Below are 18,342 nucleotides of genomic sequence, written 5' to 3'. Positions count from 1 at the left end.
GTAAGACAAATTTTCAGTATAATCCACCCTCTGGATTCTTATCCCAGTAATTTTATATATGCTATCCAGTATCTGACTCCAGAATCCATCGAGGGATGGACACAATACCCAAATGTGTGTATGATTCCCCTCCCCTTCTTTACATCTCCAGCATCTGCTAGATGTTTGTGGGAACATTTTATTAAGTTTACTTGGGGTATAGTGCCATTTTGTTACCAATTTATATATGGCTTCTTTAGTTTTTTGATACCTTAGTCATCTTATTGCTATAATTAAATATCTTAACCCACTCCTGTTCTGAGAGTTTTATTCCTAGTTCCCTCTCCCATTCTCGACTAAGGGAAGAAAAATGTTGTCCTTCTCGGGTTGTTAAGATGTTATAAATTTTGGATAAGGATTTTTCAATCTCCCCTTCCATCTCCATAACCTGTTCCCATTCAGTTAAGGGTCTTTCCCATTTGTTCATATCCAGCGTATTTATATAATGTGATAGTTGATTATATCTCCATTGATCTCCGAGATGAGTTCCCCACCTTTCTTGTATCTTTAATAAAGGGACCATTTTGCCCAATGTAATAAATTCTCTCATTCTAGTCAATTTTATGTCTCGTCTGCCCCACCTCTCAAAGGCACCCTTTGTAAAGATTTTCTTAATTGCATTATGAGGATCCTGAACTATCAAGAGTAGATCATCCGCAAAAGACAAAGTCTTAAGATATGTTTTGAAAATATTCCTTAAATATATTCGAAATAACCTTAGAGGAATTAAAAATGTTATTACTGTATTTCTATATTTAATTAGATAAGTATGAGAAGAGCGTTTCCAGTTTTTTCCTAAATTGACCAAAGACCTATAAGGCTTATTACTAAGATTAAGACATCTAACATTTGAAAAAGAGATATAAAATTGATCTCTCAAATCCCTCCATTTCTTGAAGATTTCTATAACCTTTTTAAATGTATTAGTATTATGAGTTGGGAAATTCTTAAAATGCCTTTTCTTGTTGTTTACTTAACAAGAAAAACTCCTTATTAACCTTTTTTAGAAAAGCATTTTGAAAAGATGTGATTTCACCTCTAATAACACATTTCCAAGTATCCCAAAGTAGAAGGGAATAATTTTGATGTAAAATATTATCCTTCAAGAAAGAATCCAATCTATTTAATATAATGTTAACAAAATCTGGTTTCTCAGACAAAGCGAACAGAAAAGACCAAGGAATATATACGATTTAAAAGCAGAGTTTATTTTAAATTCTGCCAAAACATATGCATGGTCCGATAAACCAATTACCCCTATATCAGCTGAATAAGCCTTATTTAAAATGTCCATAGATGAAAAAATAAAATCTATCCTGGAACCCATATTGTGGGGATGAGAAAAAAAGTAAAATCTACCTCAGTAAGATGCAAAGCTCTCCAAATATCAGTTAATCTAGTATTTTTCAAGAAATTAGATATCAATATAGATTTATTAAAGGAAAGTTTTTGTTCCGGGCCACACGTCCATATAAGGAACATGTACCTCATTAAAATCTCCACCTACAATTAACCTATTTTGAGGTAAAGAGGTAATTTTTTGAGTCAACATCACATACAAACCAATTTTGTTATGGGGGCATAAATGCAGCAAAAATTCCAAACTTTGTTATTAATAAGAACTTCAGTGAGGACAAAACGACCATTATCATCTATTTCTGTGTGTATAATTTTAACATTCAATATTTTATGAAATAATATAGCAACTCTTTTTTTCTTGAAAGCTCGAGAAAAAGCTATTGACCCTACCCAATCTCTTTTTAGCTTATTAGATTCCTGGTAAGAAAGATGAGTCTCTTAAAGTAGAGCTATATCAACCCTCTGCTTTTTTAGGGCACATCAAATTCTCTTTATTTTCACAAATGAGTTTAACCCATTAACATTCCAAGTCAAAATTTTTAAATTACTCATTAAAGAATATGAGATATAAATCTTGCCTAGTTTGATACTTTAAAATGACAACATGTGTTAAGTATAACATCTTGTCAGGTAGAGAGGATAAATCAAACATAAGTATAATGAGAAAAACTAGAAAAAATAAGAACAAAAAACCAAAAACTTTTAACAAACAAAATCACCCTATAAGGGTCACATTAACCTGTTGAACGACTTTTTTGCTCAAAAGGAAGAAGGTAAAAAAACGTATACCTAAGTAACCTAGGCTAACTGCCACCAAAAATCAAAAATAATCTGGAAAACCTAGAAAAAAAGAGGAAAATCAAGAAGCATTATTTAATTTACCTAGATACCTTTAAAAAAGTCAATTTGACATTGAAAATAAACAAAACGCATGAAACTAAAAAAATATTGGACCATTAGATCTTGATGAATAGGAGAAAGTGATCTGGGAGATCTTGATCTATGAACTGGTTTGTCATCTTTTCTTTGGGATCTCGAAGGGATGCGAGTATAGTCTCTAAAATTTGCTGATTTCCTTCCCTGTGAAGAACAAGAATCGTGAGTTGAATCTGAAGTTTTTGCTAACTTTGAAGAAGATTCTGAAATGTTGAGTCACCAGAGGAAACTATGTGCCTCTTCTAGATCATTGAAGGCAAAATTCCTGAAGAATGAATATTTCTTAGTCTAGAAGGATAGTTCACAAAGAACTTAATATTGAGCTTAGATAAAGTTTGACAGATGTTAGAGAATTCCTTTCTGAGTAATCTTGAAATAATAGGATTTTTTTACCAATTACTTCCAGATTATTATGTTTCTATGTATCTAGAAATTTAGCAATGACAGCACGTGGTTTAAGATTCATTTTGGTTTTCCCTAGGTGGGTCCAAACTATGAATTCACTAAATTTTTATGTTAGTAAGTTTATCTTGAATGTGAAGAATAGTTAGAATGGTTTTTGTAACCATTTTGTAATATTCCGGCATTCCAATAAACCTCAAATTATTTCTACTAGCTCTGTACGCCAGGTCTTCAGTTTTAATCTGTAAATCCAAAACTTTCTTTTCCATATCTTTCAAATGCTTAGAAGTAGAAATAGAATCATCCTGAACTTCAGATACAGTTTCTTGAAGGTGCCCAGATTATTGTGAGGTGTGGGCAATTCCTTCATTATGTCATAATCAATTAAGGTGATAAAAGCCCTGGAGTAAATTTGAGGGGGGGAGGGGCGCTTGTATGTGGAAGAATTTGCTGTGAACAGACAACATGCGGTCAAAGGAGCTCTCCATGCAGGTGAAACAAGCCATCCTTAATTTTTATACCTATTAACTCAGTCTTTCTCCTGTTTCTCTGACCAGTTTTCTGAAGTGATAGGAGTGGCCTATTTTGAACCTGACACACCAAGAACTTCCTATATGATTACATCATCATGCCCAGGCTTTGCCCTTACTTGTTTCCTATTGGATGTTGATACTGCCCTCCTCCTAGTAATTCATTGGTTGCTTGTAAACTGTAACCAGTTACATAATTTGAATGGTCATTGATTGATTACTCAATTGTAATGGCAGAGGTTAACAGACACAGCATATAAAAAACCTGCCTTGCAACAAACAATCACACAGCCATGCAGACAAATACTGCAGAAAAGGAAGGAGCAACCTTGTTCTCCCAATTCTTGTACTCTCTTTCTGCCTAGGCTATAACTGAATGGAGTGCCAAAGGGGTGCAACCTTTTCTAGGAATAAATACCAGCTTTTTTATATTTTTATCTTTTAATACCTTTGGCATTAAGCATAATGTCAGTTATGTACAAAATTGCAACAAAACCAGCACTGACTTGCTTAGAAACTTATGTAACTTACACATCTAGCAGTGACAGTAGGGTTGCCACCTCACCCCTTTTTTTTTTTTTAAATTCGGGTAGTTTATTGAAGAAATAAAGCAAACAATGTACATCAAAAGTGTCAGAAAAAGGAGCACATAGAATTACATGTCACATATCTGAATTAAACACAAAATAGGGAGCATGCCATATAACAAACACAGTACTATTAGTATAAGAATAAATGACCTCGTTTAGTGTCTGTCTCCTAATCTTGATCTGCTAAGGGTCGTCTTGGGTGTTGGGGGTAGATGTCGGTCCAGGGACCCCAAATTTTGTGAAATTTAGTGGGAACTCCCCTTTTTAGATACATTAAGTACTCAGTGCTACAGGTGTCCCGCATTATAGCTTTCCATGAGGAAAAGGTAGGAGGGGTCACTGCTCTCCAATTCTGAGTTATTAATCTCTTAGCTAGTAATAGTGCTTCCAAGAGAAAGAGGGAGTGATATTGGTTTAACTTAAGATCTTGTATTATGGCTAAGACACATAGTTTAGGTGTTCTGGTAATTGTCACCTGAAGAACCCTTTCTAGAGTATCTAGTATTTCCCTCCAGTATAAAGTAAGATCGGGGCAACTCCACAGCATGTGTAGCAAAGTTCCCCTATCCAAGGCACACCTGGTGCAGACATCCGGGGTATTGGCGTCAATATAGTGGAGCCTGACTGGGGTGTAATAAGCCCTGTGGAGAATATACAATTGAATTAGCCGTAATCTGTGATTGGGAGATACTAACTGTGGGGATTCTTGTGCTTCCTGCCATTCCTCATCTGAGATACTGCCAACGTCCACCTCCCATTTAGCTCGTAGCTCGACTAGTTCACTTCCATGCACCTCTTGTAGCAGCTTAGCATATATCATAGTAACCAGGCCTTTGGAATGTCCCCTCTTAATGTACACCAAGAAGGGGTTTGCGGACAGCGATATGGCATGACGCTTGTGTATGATATTAAGGGCACGACTGAGCTTGTGAAAGGTCAGCCATTGGTTGGCCACCTCACCCCTTTAAAACCAAACACATATGAAATCCACAGCCTGCATGGCTACTAACAATTCATTTATGCAGATTGAACTGATTTATGTGCAGCCATGTATCATGCATCTACATTAATTGCTAATTAGCCATGCAACCACCCCTTTAAACTGCAAAAACAGAAACAGCCCATCCAAGAAATTGCTACAATATTAAGAGTGGCAAAATCTACAGTTTGGTAAAGAAAGGAAGCACTGATGAACTAAACAACGCAAAAAGACCTGGACGTCCAAGGAAGACAACAGTCTTCAAACCATAAACAACACTCTCCAGGAGGTAGGCATATTGATATCAAGTCTACCATAAAGAGAAGACTGCATGCAGGGTGCACTGCAAGGTGCAAGCCACTCATAAGCCTCAAGAATAGAAAGGCTAGATTGGACTTTGCTAAAAAAAAACATCTAAAAAAAAACCAGCACAGTTCTGTAAAAACATTATTTGGACAGATAACACCAAGATCAACCTCTACCAGAATGATGGCAAGAAAAAAGTATGAAGAAGGCATGGAACAGCTCATGATCCAAAGCAGGGATCCCCAACCTTTTGAACCCATGAGCAACATTCAGAAGTAAAAGGAGTTGGGGAGCAACACTAGCATGAAAAAGGTTCCTGGGGCGCCAAATATGTGCTTTGATTGGTCATTTAGTAACCCCTATGTGGATTTTTGAGGTTCTGTTTGGCAGTACACCTGGTTTTTATGCAGCCAAAATGTGCATCCAAGCCTGGAATTCAAAAATAAACACCTGCTTTGAGGCCACTGGGAGCAACATCCAAGGGGTTGGAGAGCAACATGTTGCTGACGAGCTACTGGTTGGGGATCACTGATCCAAAGCATACCACATCATCTATAAAACAGGCGGAGGCATTGTGATGGCTTGGGCGTGCATGGCTGCCAGTGGCACTGGGACACTAGTGTTTATCGATGATGTGACACAGGACAGAAGCAGCCGAATGAATTCTGAGGTGTTCAGAGACATACTGTCTGCTCAAATCCAGCTACAGTAAATGCGGTAAAATTGACTTGGAGGTGTTTCATAATACAGATGGACAATGACCCAAAACATACAGCCAAAGCAACCCAGGAGTAAAATATTCTTGAATATCTAAGTCAGTCACCTGATCTGAACCCAATTGAGCATGCATTTCACTTGGTGAAGACTAAACTTCGAACAGAAAGGCCCACAAACAAACAGCAACTGAATGCCACTGCAGTAAAGGCCCGGCAGAGAATTAAAAAGGAGGAAATCCAGAATCTGGTAAAGTCCATGAGTTCAAGACTTCAGGCTGTTTGCCAAATCAAGATCAAATGGCTTTTTTAATAGTGTGTTGGATTTATTCTTCAACACAATTACTTTTGATTCAACGGTAGATATATTTACAGACCTGGGGGCAGCGATGGGGACAAGATTTGCGCCCAGTTATGCAAATCTCTATTTGGGTGACTGGGAGGTACAATACATCTGGTCCCCCTCCTGCCCCCCTGGTCTAGTGGTCTACCATAGATGATCTATTCATAATTTGGGACAGTAAGGTGTCTTTGGTTGATCAGTTTTTTACATTATATTATATCATATGAATGCTAATGATGAAGGGTTCATTTATACATATACTGTAGATGAGAAACAAGTTGTATTTTACATTTAGTAATACAAAGGGATAGCAAATGGACTTATTAGCCATCATAAGCCAATATGGTTATCCAGTATCCCTAAAGATCAAGTTGAGATGAGGATTTTTTTTTCCAAGGTTTAAATCCAAGGTATATGCTGTTAAAGGTATGGGTAAGGATTTTTCTTAAGTAGCAGATTTAGGATTTACAGTACATTAGAATGTATAAGGACAATGGGAAACCCAAACCATATCCTCTGCAAATAACCAATGTTTGGAGCATACAACCTTGTGCCTTGACCCCTTAGCTGATGGTCTTGTTTTTTCATCTACTATTGGGTTCAGTGGATTGTTGGGGAAAAGCAATCTGCCCAAATATTTTGAAAATAAGCCAACGTGCGTTTCGCAATAAGCTTAAGTGTGCCGTCTTATTTTATTTTATTTTAACCAAAACCAAAATGGTTTTAACAATTATTGGGTTATAGAGGCTGGACAAGTTAATGATTCTATGTGCTATGTGCTTGAAATCTTTATTTTCTCCTCTTCACTTCAAGGTACCTTGGATTTGCGTAATTTTAGGGAAGCTAGCTCTTCAAAGAGACAGGGAAGGTAAATGATTGTGATCTAAGTCCCTGGTTTCCTGCCTTCTCTATGTTTGTTGTGTCCCAGGGTTAGATAGAAAAAATTGAGTTAGCAGAAATCGGGACAGCTCCATCCTTTATTTATTCTGCTTCATATCTTTAATTACTAAATGAATTTTTATGCACAATTCTATTTGATCAATTAAAAACATTTTAACTATATCACAGCAGGAGCACTTTATAGACATTTCATAAGGAAATTAATTTATATATGTACATCAATTAATTGTATTGAAGCAAATTGAGTCAAAAAATGGATTAATTCATTTTAGTTTTTAATGAGTTCATAGCACGGGCAATTTTCCAAGACACCTTAGGGGGTATTCAATTTTAATTATATGTATTGATTAATTGTAATCACATGAATTAAGTTTATAAATTAGTTTATCATAGCTGTCATTGATTAATCTTAAATATTTAAGTAAGCACTTGCACTTTATATTTATTGGTCAAAAACAACTTTTAAAGGAGTTGGGAATTGTGGGGTACTTTTCTTTATTCTTCTGAATTCTCCGTTCTGATAAATATTCAGAACTTAGCAGAATTCAACAAGTAAATTGTACTTAAAGGGATACTGTCGCGGGAAAAATTTTTTTTTACAAAATGTATCAGTTAATAGTGCTACTTCAGCAGAATCTGCCATTGAAATCCGTTTTTCAAAAGAGCAAACAGATTTTTTTATATTTAATTTTTAAATTTGCTGTGGGGCTAGACATTTTGACATTTTCCCAGCAGCCCCCAGTCATGTGACTTGTGCTCTAAAAAACCTCAGGCACACTTTACTGCTGCACTGCAAGTTGGAGTGATGTCATTACCCCTCCCTCCTACAAGCTGATGTAATGTAAACCGAGCCTTTTCTAGTCAGCCTGTTAATTGAACAATAGGCAGGTATCAAGATAACAGCTCTCACTGACAACTCTTCAGCTTCTGAATGGACTGAGAGGAGTTCTGTAGCTGCCTGCTGTTACCAGTGCTTTGCTCCACAGCCTTAGACCCTGGTAATAGTGGGCAGGGAGGAGAAAGGCAGTGTTGGGCTTGGAAATGTTAACAGAGCTATGGTAGTGAAGAGTGCAATTGTGAATTATTTATACCTCTTATAACAAAAGCGCAATGCCAAGACTGATGATAGGGAACAGAAAAGGGAAAAAAAAGGACATTCTCGAGAAACAGGAAAAACTAAGAGGGATGAAGTGTAGGAAGGGTTAAATAGTTCAGGGTTGCTTTCTATAGTTTATCAATGAAGAGAGAAGGGAGTAGATAGTTATATATAAACACTGCAGGCACGGAGTGAGTCTGTGTGGGGGTGGGATAGTCGACGGAACACGGTCACAGCTCTATCACCTTATCTTGTAACCAGCCTCAAACATACAAATGAAGGCAGCAAGGAGTAAAATCTCTACCCTCCCAACTCTGCAAACGCTATCAAAGGAATGCAGAGAGTAAATGTACCGAAGGGCAGGAGCTGTTTTAGTTTTCTGTATGCAAAGGGCTGCTCGTGGACGCTGGAGAGCAAACAGGAAGTGGGAAGTGAAAGCAGTAGCTGCTCTGCATACCATGTGACCGCTCTCCTGGTGACATCACACGCATGAGCAGAGAGGGGAGGGGGAGGACACAGAAGGGGAGGGGGAGTGCACAGATGGATCCTCATGTCGCAGCACGACTTGGCTTTCTACCAGAGGCTGGCTGCCTCCAAGCACACAGGTAATGCCGTGCCTGCTGTTAGTGTAGCCCTTGATGCATGTATAATGAGCAAATATGGAAGCCCCCATGACAAAATAAAAACTATAATAACTTATGTATTGAAATGTGAATTAACATTTTATTTGCCAGACAGTGTTTATTGAGGTGTACTTTTTAGAAAAAGGCAAAAAAAAAAAAAAGTTTAAAATGATGACAGATTCCCTTTAAGTCTGCAAGGAAATATTTTCTCTTTCTATCAGTAAAATATGTCTAGTCTGTAATGTTCTAAAAAAGTTTTATAAAGTATGCAGATTTGACCAAGTTGCTGCCTTACAATTATTCTGTGGAAAAGCATAACCTCTTTTTGCCCAAGATGTGTAAGGCCCAAAGGCTTCAGGAGTAGTGAGGACCAGAGGAGGAGGTTGCAATGTCCAAGTTCGCAGTACAGATAAGGATGAGACGAGACAATGGTCAAACAGGCAACAAGATCAGTCCAGGCAGAAGAGGTTCAAGGTCGAGGAATTCAGGCAAAAGGTCGGTACACAATAGCAAAGTTTCACAAGATCACACCCAGGAGTAGCAAGCTAAGACCTATAATTGGGCACTGATGAATTTCCAGAGCTCCTTAATATAGGCCTAGATTTGGCGCCAATTTTGGACGCAACGGTGTCATAACGCGCGCGCGGACGCGCTGGCGTCAGCGACCGAAGCTGGCGCGCATTATTGACGCCGACGTCCGTTCCGTCGCCGGCGACCAATCAGAGTGCGGGAAGAGGCAGGCATCATCCGGCTGCGTCCGTGAGGAACCAGGGAGCCGCCATCTTGGACGCCATTTTGGCCACCATTTTGGGAACTGGACTCGGATTCCATTACAGTACCCCCCTCCCTAGAGGGGGCCTCAGGACCACCTGGGTTAGAAGGAAACTGCCGATGAAATTTTCGGACCAGGAGAGGAGCATGGACATCTGAACTTCTTACCCAGGAGCACTCCTCCGGACCGAACCCCTTCCACTCAATGAGGTATTGTAGAGTGCCCCTCGAAATCCGGGAATCCAGGATTCTTTTCACCTCAAACTCCTGATGACCGTCCACCACGACAGGAGCTGAGGAAGAAGAAGAAGTACCTGCAGGTTTGAGCAAGGAGACATGGAAGGCGTTTGGAATCCGCATCTCCGAGGGAAGTTGCAAACGGACAGCCACCGGATTGATGATCTCAGAGATGGAGAAGGGACCAATAAACTTGGGACCAAGTTTAGGAGAGGGGACTTTGAGACGAATGTTCCGTGTAGATAGCCAAACCTTGTCACCGGGGGCATACGGAGGGGAAGGAATTCTTCTTTGATCAGCGAATTTTTTCTGGACCAAGGAACTTTTCTCCAGATTGACAACAGTGGCGTGCCATATAGCCGACATGTGGGCGGCTTGGTCATCGGCGGCAGGAACATTAGTGAGTAATAAATCCTGAGGAAAAGCCAAAGGGTTAAGACCATACATACAGAAAAAAGGAGATTTCTCAGAAGAAACATGTAAGGCATTGTTATGTGCGAATTCAGCCCACGGAAGCAAATCAGCCCAATCGTCTTGGCACAAAGATACATGGCATCGGAGGAATTGTTCAAGGGCCTGGTTAACCCTCTCTGCTGCTCCATTAGACTGTGGATGGTAAGAAGAAGAAAATTGAAGAGAGACACCAAGGGCTTTACACAGGGATCTCCAAAACTTGGAAACAAATTGAGATCCACGGTCAGAGACAATTTCAGCAGGGAAACCGTGGAGGCGAAAAATGTGTTTAATAAACAATGAGGAAAGTTCAGGGGCAGAGGGAAGTTTCTGAAGAGGAGTAAAATGTGCCGCCTTGCTGAATCTATCAATAACCACCCAAATAACTGTATAACCAGAGGAATTAGGGAGATCCACAATGAAGTCCATAGATAGATGAGTCCATGGGCGAGAAGGAATAGGTAGTGGTAGGAGTAACCCCTTAGGAGGGGAGCGTCCAGACTTGGATACAGCACATACAGAGCAAGAGGAAACAAAGTCTTTGACGTCTTTTCTTAGGGAAGGCCACCATACAAGACGAGACAGAAGTTCAATAGTCTTTTTGACTCCAGGATGACCGGCCTGCTTGGAGCTGTGGGATTGAACCAGAATGGAATGACGAAATTCAGGAGGGACAAAGGCAACACCAACAGGAGTTCCTACAGGAGCAGAAGATTGAACCGACAATAATTGAGAGGCCAGGGAGGGAAACAGAGCAGCGATGATTTTTGTAGGAGGAACAATGGATTCTGGTTCTGCAGAAGTGAGATCTTCGAGAAGAAAGCTTCTAGAAAGAGCGTCCGCCTTCTTGTTCCTAGCACCAGGCCGAAAGGTTAGAATGAAATTGAAACGAGAGAAGAATAGTGCCCACCTAGCCTGGCGAGGATTGAGGCGTTTGAGTGTCTGGATATATTCTAGATTTTTATGGTCGGTATAGATGGTCACAGGGATGGAAGAACCTTCCAGCAAATGTCTCCATTCCTCTAGAGCCAGTTTGACGGCCAGTAACTCACAATTTCCCACATCATAATTTTGTTCAGGAGAGGTGAATTTTTTCGAAAAGAAAGCACAGGGATGTAGTTTTCCATCAGTAGACGCTCTCTGGGACAAAATTGCTCCAGCACCGACATCAGAGGCATCGACTTCAATGAAGAATGGTTGGGAAGGTTCAGGGTGTCTGAGGATGGGAGCGGAAGAAAAAGAAGTTTTAAGATTCTTGAAAGCTTCCAAAGCTGAAGGTGGCCAATGCTGAGGCTTACCCCCTTTACGGATAAGAGAAAGAATGGGAGCAATCTTGGAAGAAAACCCCTTGATAAATTGTCTATAATAGTTAGCGAAGCCAATGAATCTTTGGATAGCTTTAACACTGGTGGGGAGAGGCCAGTCCTGGATGGCGGAGATTTTGGCAGGATCCATTCTGAAGCCCTGTTGAGAAATGATGTAACCAAGAAAGGAGATGGACGAAACTTCAAAGGAGCACTTCTCCAACTTGGCGAATAAGTTATTTCTCCGCAGACGGGAAAGGACTTCTTGGACTTGAAGACGGTGCTCAGCAAGGTTCTTGGAAAAGACAAGAATATCATCCAAGTACACCACCACGTATTGACCCAACAAATCTCTGAAAATGTCATTTACAAATTCTTGGAAAACCGCGGGGGCGTTGCAGAGGCCGAATGGCATCACTAGATACTCATAATACCCGTCACGAGTGTTGAATGCGGTCTTCCATTCATCCCCCTCTCTGACCCGAATTAAATTGTAGGCCCCACGAAGATCTAACTTGGAAAAAATGCAAGCCCCCTTGAGTTGGTCGAACAGTTCAGAGATGAGGGGAAGGGGATAACGGTTTTTAATTGTAATTTTATTTAAACCCCTATAGTCAATGCAGGGCCGCAAACCACCATCTTTCTTTTCTACAAAGAAGAATCCGGCCCCAGCCGGGGAAGAAGAAGGACGAATAAAGCCTCTTTGCAGATTCTCTTGGATGTATTCCTTCATGGCACAGGTTTCAGAAGGAGAAAGCGGATAGGTGCGACCCCTGGGAGGCATGGACCCAGGAAGAAATTCGATGGGGCAATCATAGGGGCGATGGGGAGGCAGGACTTCGGCAGACTTTTTATTGAAGACATCAGAAAAGGCTTGATAAACAAAGGGCAGAGAAGAATTTGGAGACACAGATGAAACTTTAATGATGGATTTGGTAGGTAAACAATTTTGTTGGCAGAAAGAACTTCATCGAGAAATCTGAGACGAAACCCAGTCTATTACTGGGTTGTGGATATTCAGCCAAGGCAAACCAAGCACAATGGGAGTAGATGGACAATCAATTAAAAGAAAAGACAACCTTTCAAGGTGCATGGTTCCCACAATAACAGAAAGTTCATCGGTGGAGTGGGAAATAATAGCAGAAGACAATGGACGATCATCAATCGCCAATGCACGAAGAGGAACAGCCAGGGACCGCAGGGGAATGGAGTGACTTTCAGCGAAGACTTTATCCATGAAATTCCCAGCTGCGCCAGAGTCAAGGAAAGCTTCAGAAGGAATCGTCTGGGTTCCGAAACGAATCTGCACAGGAAGGAGGAAGCGTTGAGCAGAAGAATGGGGAGAAGGACCAATTCCACCCAGGTAAGTCTCCCCAGTCTTACCTAGGTGCTGGCGTTTCCCTGGGCACTCATAGGCAAAATGGGATTTTCCACCACAGTAGAGGCAAAGTCCAGCAGCCCTCCTCCGAAGCTTTTCCTGTTCGGTCAGACGGGCCCGTCCGATCTGCATGGGTTCTTCCGTAGGCAGGGAAGAAGAAGCAGAAGCCGCAGGAGTTGGAGAAGGCAAGGTGGAAGCAGGATTGGGAAGGAAGGGTCTTTGAAAACGAGGAGCCAGGGTAGGTTGGAACTTGTGGAATCTCTTGGTTGAGGAGCGCTCTCTGTCGAGCTCAGCTTGAAACTCCCTCTGCCGAGTATCTACCTTTATGGCCAAGGCGACTAGATCTTCCCAGCAGGATGGAATTTCCCTGGACACCAGATCATTCTTGATGCGCATCGCCAGGCCGTTGTAAAAGGCAGCGTGATACCCGTCATTATTCTCAGCAACAAGAGTGCAGAACTCGATGGCGTACTCCGGGACAGAGCGAGTTCCCTGTTGAAGTTGGAACAGGCGTGCAGAGGATGCAGAGGCACGACCCGGAGCATCAAACACAGTACGGAGTTCGCGGACGAAGGACCTGGCATTGTCAATGATAGGATCTTCCTTCTCCCATAGAGGTGAAGCCCACTCCAATGCCTTCCCTTGCAGGCGGGAGAATATGAAGCCCACCTTGGCACGTTCGGAGACAAATTGGCTGGGTAATAGTGCAAACTGGACCTCGCACTGGTTGATAAACCCGCGGCCAGCTTCGGGGTCACCACTGTAGAGTGGGGGAGCCGGAATGCGAGGCTCGGAGACCTGGAGTGGAGACACAGGTACAGGTACTGGAACAGGATCAGCGGGTGTTAGGGCCGACAACTTTGCCAGTACTGTTTCCAGGGCCTGACAAAAATGAGACTGTTGTACCTCATAGGACTGCATCCGAGAAGCCAACCCACGAAGCGCTCCACCAACATCAGGCGGCGCTGGGGTTTCCTCCGAAGGGTCCATGGCCCAATTATAATGTAAGGCCCAAAGGCTTCAGGAGTAGTGAGGACCAGAGGAGGAGGTTGCAATGTCCAAGTTCGCAGTACAGATAAGGATGAGACGAGAGAATGGTCAAACAGGCAACAAGATCAGTCCAGGCAGAAGAGGTTCAAGGTCGAGGAATTCAGGCAAAAGGTCGGTACACAATAGCAAAGTTTCACAAGATCACACCCAGGAGTAGCAAGCTAAAACCTATAATTGGGCACTGATGAATTTCCAGAGCTCCTTAATATAGGCCTAGATTTGGCGCCAATTTTGGACGCATCGGCGTCATAACGCGCTCGCGGACGCGCTGGCGTCAGCGACCGACGCCGGCACGCATTATTGACGCCGACGTCCGTTCCGTCGCCGGCGACCAATCAGAGTGCGGGAAGAGGCAGGCATCATCCGGCTGGGTCCGTGAGGAACCAGGGAGCCGCCATCTTGGACGCCATTTTGGCCACCATTTTGGGAACTGGACTCGGATTCCATTACAGTATGTAGGTGTGATTTGTAGTCAATAAAATATTTTTCTAGCAGTAACTGCTATTTGAGTGCTCTCCTCTATACTGCAGAATTTTGAGTCTACATAGGATTGCAGTAATCCTTTGCTGAGGATCGAAGCATTGAGGAATTAACCCCTGCACGGCTGAGCGTAAGAACAAATTGTGTTTTTTGTATATGTAGCCATTCCATATTGTTATTAAGTCTTGATACATTGTGGTAGATTAATAGGAATGTTCCCCACACTGCCTCAGCTGTATAGTAGAATGCATCCAATCCTCCACGGGTACACCGATATCCCGATATGTAAAAAGGATCAACATGGATCCGAAACATGTCGTGTAGTAGCCTTGAATAAATACAATCACAGCATAAATAGCTATTTTTGAGTGCTCTGCTCATTCTAGGAAATCGTTAAGTACATTGTAGTGTAGTGGATATCATCTTGCAGTTTGCAGCCTACATTGATGATATGTTTTCACAATCTAGGAATTGTCCTTATTTCATCCAGTGAACAGGAAGAAAGGATGGTCTTATTTTCAAAACATATGTGGTTTTTTTCTAGTAGAAATTCAAGCATCTTTTTAAGTGTAAAGCACAATATTGTACATTTCAGTAAAAGAAAGATGCAGGTATTAGACTATCACTAACATCAAACAATACTATTTTGTCCAAAAATATGTTATTATCATTATTATTTCTTAAACTAAACAGGGAGATTGAAGCTACACCATGCTTGGTCCTTGTGAAGTGCGTAATTAGATTACCAATATACAAGCCTCCTCCATTCACCTCCATTTCTTCAGGAAGTTTATCTGTGTACTGGAAACCAAATTATTTACCTTTCAAGGACCAGACAAGGACATACTTACAACAGGCAAAAATTATTTTCAGCACAAAACCTATTCACTGAACACATGTTGAAAATTGGTATAACTTTTAATGTTTTTAAAGATATTGTTTCTGTTTGTGTGAGCAAGATAGAAAAAAAATTTGTGGACATTTCACCTTTTGCTAGATACTATTTTTGCTTTATAATCTGATCATGATAGCCCCAAGAGACTCCCTGTTGCCTCCATACTCCATTCACTAATTTCACCAAAGTCTGTAAAATCTTTGGCAGCCACCTGCGCTTGAATAACTGATCTCAGTTGGGTCACTGGCAAGTAAAAATAGCTCTGCTCATAAGGTCCAATCTGTGAGAGAAGAGAAAAGAAGTTATAACTAGACTGTGAATGAGGTAAATCAAAATCTGGAACTAAGCTAAACAACGTTCACTCTTTGGCAAATAGCAGTCAATGTTATTCCAGGAATGAGCTGCTATAGGTGCCTCACCTAATCCTTAATTAATCATGCCAGTTTGGTATGATAAATACAATGCTAATGCATTTTGATAATTTGCAATATATACTGATACTGTCAGAAAAATGTAAAGGAAAGTCATAATCACTTAGGGTTATATTAAGGACAGCCATATCTTTTTATAGAATTTATTGATTTTAAACAAAAACTCATGCCCTTCAGAGGCATTCCGCTCTTTTACAATTGGACATCTACAATAAAACCAACATTAATACAGCCAATTTCACATTTATACATTTGGCCCTTTTGTAAATCACATTGTTCAAACATCTTTCAAAGAATATTTGAAGTGTAAGGCCACCAGCTATGAGATTGTAACAGGTAATGTATCATCTTTCTTTTTTGTTTTCTAAAAGACAAGGAAACCCTGATTCACTTGGGCACATCCTAGTTAATCCATTTGCTAATTTATTTTCCCTGGGTCAGAGCATTTGTTTTTTAAAAGGATCACCAGCCCAAGGAAAAAAACTTTGGGGATTCTACAATTTTATGCACCACCCCAGTGAATACTAAAGGTTGTTCACCTTCCAACACTTTTTTGTCCAGTTCAATTGTTTTCAGGCAGTTCGCCATCAATAATAACTTTTTTCAATTACTATCTGTTTTTCATTTTTGACTGTTCTTGAAGTTTAAAGTTTCATTTTTTTTACTATCTTTCTAAATCAGCTCTGGTGGGATGGGGGGTCATTCACTCTGTAACTGTTCTAAATTGATTGATGCTGCTGAGAAATGTATCAACTAATGTGGAAAATTGTAACAGTTCTTTATAAGCATATTATATTATATGCCATTTTAAAACTAAAGAGATACATTAAATATTTCCCACTTACAATATTATTTTTTGGGGAACAGCTAAACAGTGTCAAGCATTTTTATACAACCAATTTTTTTTAAATATTATTGGGGAATATAATATATTTTGAAAAAAAGACATTTGCAAAGACCATTGAGGACGTTACAAAGATTTTCATTGATTGCATCTTCTTTGACTGATTTCAGATATCAAAGACTTACTCGCAATGTTTGTGAACAAATGGCTTTTGCAAACATGCATAGTGTATGTAATAAAATGTTGAAATCACAATGTTTTTTTTTTTGATGCCAAAACAAAACTTCAAAATTGGTGTTACCATTGATTAATGCATGCCTTACTAAATGTAAGTATTATTTTAGTCATAAAGCATACAAGGATAAACAGATAAAGACTAGGATGATAAGTGGCAAAAAGTTGAATCGTTATAATGGCATCATTCATTATTATGATGGGGCAGTTTCACATTTGTTAACCTCTGCATTTTTTTTAAAAAGCTCTGCTGCAGAGCATTGAATCATGAGACATGTTAAAAAAAAATATGTTCTCTCTTTACCGCAGCTGATTCACCATGATCAAACAGGATTTATCCCCACGCGAAATACAGCTGATAATATTCGGAGAATTATTAATGTTAAAAGGGTGAAGGGTAAAAGGGTCAAAGGGTGAACTAGACTAGGGAACAGATGTTGAGTTAGCCTAGATATTCAGAAGGCATTTGATTCCCTACAGTGGCCTTACATGACTGCAGTCCTACAGAAATTTGGGATCACGGGGACATTTTTAACTGCATTACAAGGTTTGTATTCTAATCCCGTAGCACGTACTAAGGTCAGGGTCATTTGTTCAACAGATTTAAGATTAGTAATGGTACCCGACAAGGGTACCCTTTATCGCCACTATTGTTCGTGTTAGCAGTTGAGCCATTAGCACAGATGATTCGTATCAATAAAACAATTGCAGGATAGCAATGGAAGGGGTTAAGGAATACAAAATAAGTCTAATAATATACTTTTGACCTTGACTAAACCGTTGACTGGTCTGCCCACTCTATTTTCATTGCTTGCACAGTTTTTTATTTACTCAGTATTGAAGGTAAACCCACATAAGTCGGAAATGATGGGTATTAACATAGTGGAATCAATGCTTAAACTGATATAGCTCAATTTTCATTTGTTGCCAAGGTTGGAAGCACTTAGATACCTAGGAATTCAGATTACTCCAAAATATTCGGTATTGTATAAGGTGAATTATGGTTTTATTATGAAACATCTATTGAAAGTGTTAGAATGTTGGAAACATTATGCAATTACATGGCTCGGGCGCATCATTAAAATGTCTTGGCTCCCGAAATCGTTATATTATTTTTGCGTACTTCCAATTGCTGTTCCGCTGAAAGACATTAAACAACTGCAAAATCAGATGTCTGCTTATATCTGGTACTATAAAACACCCAGAGTGTCCACTTCAGTACTGCAATGTAAACCTATAACAGGAGGTCTGGGTATCCCAAATATTTTGCTGTACTATAAAGCAGCGCAAATAGGGCAATTGGTAAAATGGCAACTCCCATCTTCTTCAACGGTTTGGGTGGAAATGGAATCGATTGATTGCCACCATGTGTCTCCCACCAATTTACTTTGGTCTGAAGAACTTTATATATGATTAATAATTTGATTATTCAATATTCTTTACAAATTT

General features: G+C 40.2%; 1 protein-coding gene across 3 annotated transcripts in view; it reads right to left on the bottom strand.

Moving 5' to 3' along the window:
* Nucleotides 1-1,226: 1,226 nt before the first annotated feature.
* ebi3.S (Epstein-Barr virus induced 3 S homeolog) overlaps nt 1,227-18,342 on the bottom strand; it is a 37,203-nt gene continuing 20,087 nt past the window's right edge. The window contains exons 7-8 of one of the 3 annotated variants that reach the window (XM_041579849.1): nt 15,477-15,664; nt 2,393-2,478 (exon numbers count right to left, since the gene is read on the bottom strand). In XM_041579849.1, the coding sequence (XP_041435783.1) occupies nt 15,512-15,664 (153 nt within the window). In that variant the 3' untranslated portion in view covers nt 2,393-2,478; nt 15,477-15,511. Of the gene's footprint in view, nt 2,479-15,388; nt 15,665-18,342 lie in introns of those variants that run through there. The other 2 variants (XM_041579848.1, XM_018243538.2) reach the window with 2 other exon arrangements.

This window comes from Xenopus laevis, chromosome 1S, assembly GCF_017654675.1.
Source record: "Xenopus laevis strain J_2021 chromosome 1S, Xenopus_laevis_v10.1, whole genome shotgun sequence".
Taxonomy (NCBI): domain Eukaryota; kingdom Metazoa; phylum Chordata; class Amphibia; order Anura; family Pipidae; genus Xenopus; species Xenopus laevis.
The sequence above is the reverse complement of the archived record's forward strand: the minus strand, read 5'-3'. Positions and strand labels throughout refer to the sequence as shown.